Source organism: Chelonoidis abingdonii, chromosome 8 (assembly GCF_003597395.2).
Source record: "Chelonoidis abingdonii isolate Lonesome George chromosome 8, CheloAbing_2.0, whole genome shotgun sequence".
Classification (NCBI taxonomy): domain Eukaryota; kingdom Metazoa; phylum Chordata; order Testudines; family Testudinidae; genus Chelonoidis; species Chelonoidis abingdonii.
The window spans coordinates 77632355-77636436 of NC_133776.1; the positions used below are offsets into that span (position 1 = coordinate 77632355).

The window sequence follows — 4082 nt, forward strand, 5'->3', positions numbered from 1 at the left end:
CAGATTTGTGCCCATTGCCCGGGACGGGAAGAGTTCAAAAACACCTCGGCTTTTCAGTGAATCGCCTCCCATAAGCTTTGGAGGGCCTGAAATTTCGGGATCGCAATTAAACACCACCAAACGGAAGATTAAATGATCATAATCAACAGGGTCTAAAATGAGCCAAAGGCCGGAGCTGAGGTTTGTTTTAAATGTCCCAGTTTATACACCACGCAAATAACGCAACATTTTTTTTTGTAAAAATGTTTATTTAAACCTTTTCTTTCCTTTTACAACAATAAAATATTGCGTCAATATAAACCCCTGGACTAAAACTGGTCGACGATCAAACATTACAGCGAATCGTGTATTTTTAATTTTTTTACACCCATTTCGGCTTCTGGAAACCATTTTTTTAAACATAACGCGGAATTTATTGAAAATAAATAATTGTTGGCAACGGCAATTTTGAATAAAATAGTTGAAAAAAGCAACCTTTAATGAAAATAGCGTTTATTATACATCCGTTACTAAATGAATAAACTAAATGATCTGTCTTTAAATTAATAACTTCCAAAAAACGTGTAATATACAAAACTGTACAGGTATAAAGTTGGCAGAAATAGGTCCTCGGTGTCGAGATTTTAGCGCTTACTGAAAAATACTTGAAAAATATAAATGTCAGAATGAAAATCTTAATGCCAGGGGAGTGGATGGGTGGGGGGAATCCGGGGAGCGCAGTAATGCAATTTGCTAATATAGCTGAAGCTTCAGGGATGCAAAGCGGCAGGGTCAACATGGGCCTTCAGTCCTAGCTACCAGTATGCCTCCCCCTCCCAGAGCTCAGCCAAAAGCTGCAAGATGCAGGGCTGCCTTGCCTCTGGTAGTATGGATGTGCGTGTGGGTCTCCAGATAGCGAGCTGTGTGTGCGAGTGTATAAATAACACAATATTCTATACACACGCACACAACCAGGCGACAGTATCCCGCCTTTACAGAGACAGCCATTATACAGTGTGTTTGGATCAATAGTTGTGTATTGTGTGTGTTTATAATGTGTGATTTTTTCCGTGTGTGTGTAGCTGGATCGATACACAATCTGTATACACTCACACATATATAGTATGTATATACATATGTACACACATACATACTACATATCTGTGTACACACACACACGGTACATCTCCACTGAGGGCTGGGAAGAAGGGGAGGATACAGCACCGCTCCTTCATATGCCAGAAAAAATGGTTACACGTTTTTAGCATTTTTATTCACTTGCCTTTTTTGTTTGTTTATTTTTTTAATGAAAAGCTTTTCAACAAATCTAGCATTTCCCTGTGAGACGAAAATAAGCTCAGCATGAAACAAAGGCGGGCATTTCCCCGAAATTCATTGAGACACCTCAGAATCCCTCTTTAATACTGAAACAAAAATACAGAGAAACTGATTTCTGAAGCCAAAGCGCAGAATTATTAAGGTGTTTTACTACAGACCTTCGCAGTCTGCTGCTGATCAGAAGCCCAACACGTTTTCAGAGAAAAAAGAAGGGACAAATCCTTTATTTTAGCTACAGTGCTTAATTTCAGATCGCTTTTTTTCCCTCCTTGGAGGCGTGACAGGGAATCGGGGGATTTATTTCAGAATTTCAATCTGAACCATTTCGTGGTTTTAGGAAGTTATTTGAAAAGAAGGAAAAGCTGCAACAAATCAGTCTGTTATTCTTCACAACGTGCAAGCGGCAGTCAGCTGTGTTACAGTCAAAGGAGGCACAGCTTTCTGCCTTTGGGGTGCAGAAGGGGGACCCCACTCCTCTAGTATGGAATTTGGGGGAATGAAGGGAAGCGAAGGGAATTACCTCTTCTCCCCACTACAGTAACAGTGGCATGGAGCGGGGGGGGGGGAGGGGAATGATGACTGATCAATTCGGTACAAATTATGCCACAAATATTGTGTACAGTTTGTAGTAAAACACCTCAGCCATTTAAAAACGCTATATAAGTCTTTAAAAATGCAAAACTAGTCTATTGTAAAACAGATTCACCTGAAATACAGCTGATATAACCAAGGCGCTGGAAGGTTATTCATAGGCACACATCTGTCTTTATTTTTTTTTCTTCCTAGTGGAAACCGAAAACAAACCTTGTTTGATAGTAAACAATATGCACTGATCAGCGAAAAGGTTTGAGAGAAAATATTGCCCAGGCGGAAGAGCAGGGGGCCCCGTGCTCTAAGTCTTCGAGTATTTGTTTTTGTTTCCTCTTTAAGCATAAGTTAAAACCCTCTTAGAAAATCCGCGCTGTTCTCAGTCCTGTCTGCGAGCCGAGCCCTATAGTCAAAGATCATGGCAGGATGTGTCTGTTTTCACGTTATGAGAATAAACCTCATGCTGCTGCTGATCCCCTGGTGGAGTCATTCTTTTCTCTTTTTGTCTTCTATTACAAAACCAGACACGCACCACTTCTTTCTCTAACTGCAGGCTGTCTGCCAAGGAGGAGATCTCTTGGGCTGCAGGTTTGGGACATTTAAGAAAATGAGTTTCCAAAACCCCTTTGACACTCACCTCTATCGAGGTTCTCTTCTTTCTTTTCCTACCTTGGGCTGCTATTTTGTCAATACTAGTCGGGCTGCCGGTAGATGAATCTGCCTCTTCCAGCCACTTGTTTAGCAGCGGCTTCAGTTTGCACATGTTCTTAAAGCTGAGCTGCAGAGCCTCAAACCTGCAGATAGTAGTCTGGGAGAAAACATTGCCATAGAGAGTCCCTAGTGCTAAGCCAACGTCTGCTTGAGTGAATCCCAACTTGATTCTCCTTTGTTTGAACTGCTTTGCGAACTGTTCCAACTCATCTGATGTCGGCGTCTCCTCGTCAGAGTGATCCTGACAGTGATGGGAGCCTATATCTCCATGATCTGCGGTGTCCCTCAGCACTGGGTGCAAGCTTTGGGTAGTGGCGGAGACAGGAGGTGGTGTTAGCCCCCCATGGTCCAACATGCCACTGACTGTGAAGCCCGGTTGCGAGTAGACATTAATAGGCTGTCCACTGGAGGTTATCGATGAGTTATGAGCTGGACTGGCTCCCCATGCGTTGGGATGATTTGTATGGGGCGAGTGGTGAGACACATGAGGCGACCTGTGATGGATGATTGCGCCAAGCTGGAGATCTTCTCTTCCTGGCTTCACGTCTTGCTGGTCGAGGGGGCTCGTCGCTAGCGTGGAGGACCACGGGGTCCCATCACTGAGGCTGGTCACCCAGTGGTGTCCGAGAGGATGCCCATTGCTAGGAACTCCCTGTAAGTAGTCACTTTGGAGAAGTTTCTGAGGGTTTCTGAAAGGACTCCCTTGCTGCATGCCCGCGGAGTCTGCATGGACTAAGGAGCTGGAACTGAGAATGCTGTAGGGATTAGAGGCAGCTGTGGCCATGGCTGGTGTAGATCCCCTACTAGTTATAATGTGGCAAAGGGAGCAGCTTCAGCCTTTGACATCTACCAAGCAAGGGAGCCAAATCAGCAACCACTGAGTTATTGGCAGCGCTGCTGGCCAATGACAGCATTTCATCTGTCGGGAAGCTTTGGCTGCGCCAATGAGGGGTGAAGAGGCAGGTCGCGCTGTCCAAATTAGGTTTGCGAAACCCAGGAGTTAAAGTGAGTCTGAAGCAGGAAGTGAATCAATCTTTAGGCTCCATTGGTTGCTGCAAGCTGGCTGTCCACGGTTCATTTGTTTAACTCTTTCTTCACTGCATGCCAAGATTTGTTTTTAAAATCTTATGAGAGGGGAGGAGGGGATGACAGAGCATGGTTTAAATTTGTAGTGATTAATTCCTGGTACAGCAAAAACCAGAGGTTAAATGCCGGCATCGAAGACTGACAATCTATCCTTAGCACAGTTTTTACGGACTCCCCAATCCGTCCAGCATTGTAAATGCAACGTGAAGGTAATTGTGAGATGATAAACTATAGATTTATATAAACAAAAACACCTCCCCCCCACACACAAACAAAACACCCATACAACCCCCCTCAGACACCTAAAAGCCACCACATCTCAATCTTTACATTTAAGGTACATATCCTATAATCAGGAAAATTAATGAATATATCCCCGC

General features: G+C 43.9%; 1 protein-coding gene across 1 annotated transcript; it reads right to left on the reverse strand.

The window, feature by feature from the left end:
* Positions 1-295: 295 nt before the first annotated feature.
* POU3F4 (POU class 3 homeobox 4) lies at positions 296-3450 on the reverse strand. Its single transcript, XM_032765493.2, has one exon. It carries the CDS (start codon positions 3398-3400, stop codon positions 2315-2317), a length of 1086 nt encoding a protein of 361 aa, XP_032621384.1. The 5' UTR covers positions 3401-3450; the 3' UTR covers positions 296-2314.
* Positions 3451-4082: the final 632 nt, after the last annotated feature.

Bases quoted from the DNA above. Each gene is read 5' to 3' on its own strand.
- POU3F4 (XM_032765493.2), bottom strand. From the start codon at position 3,400: ATGGCCACAGCTGCCTCTAATCCCTACAGCATTCTCAGTTCCAGCTCC.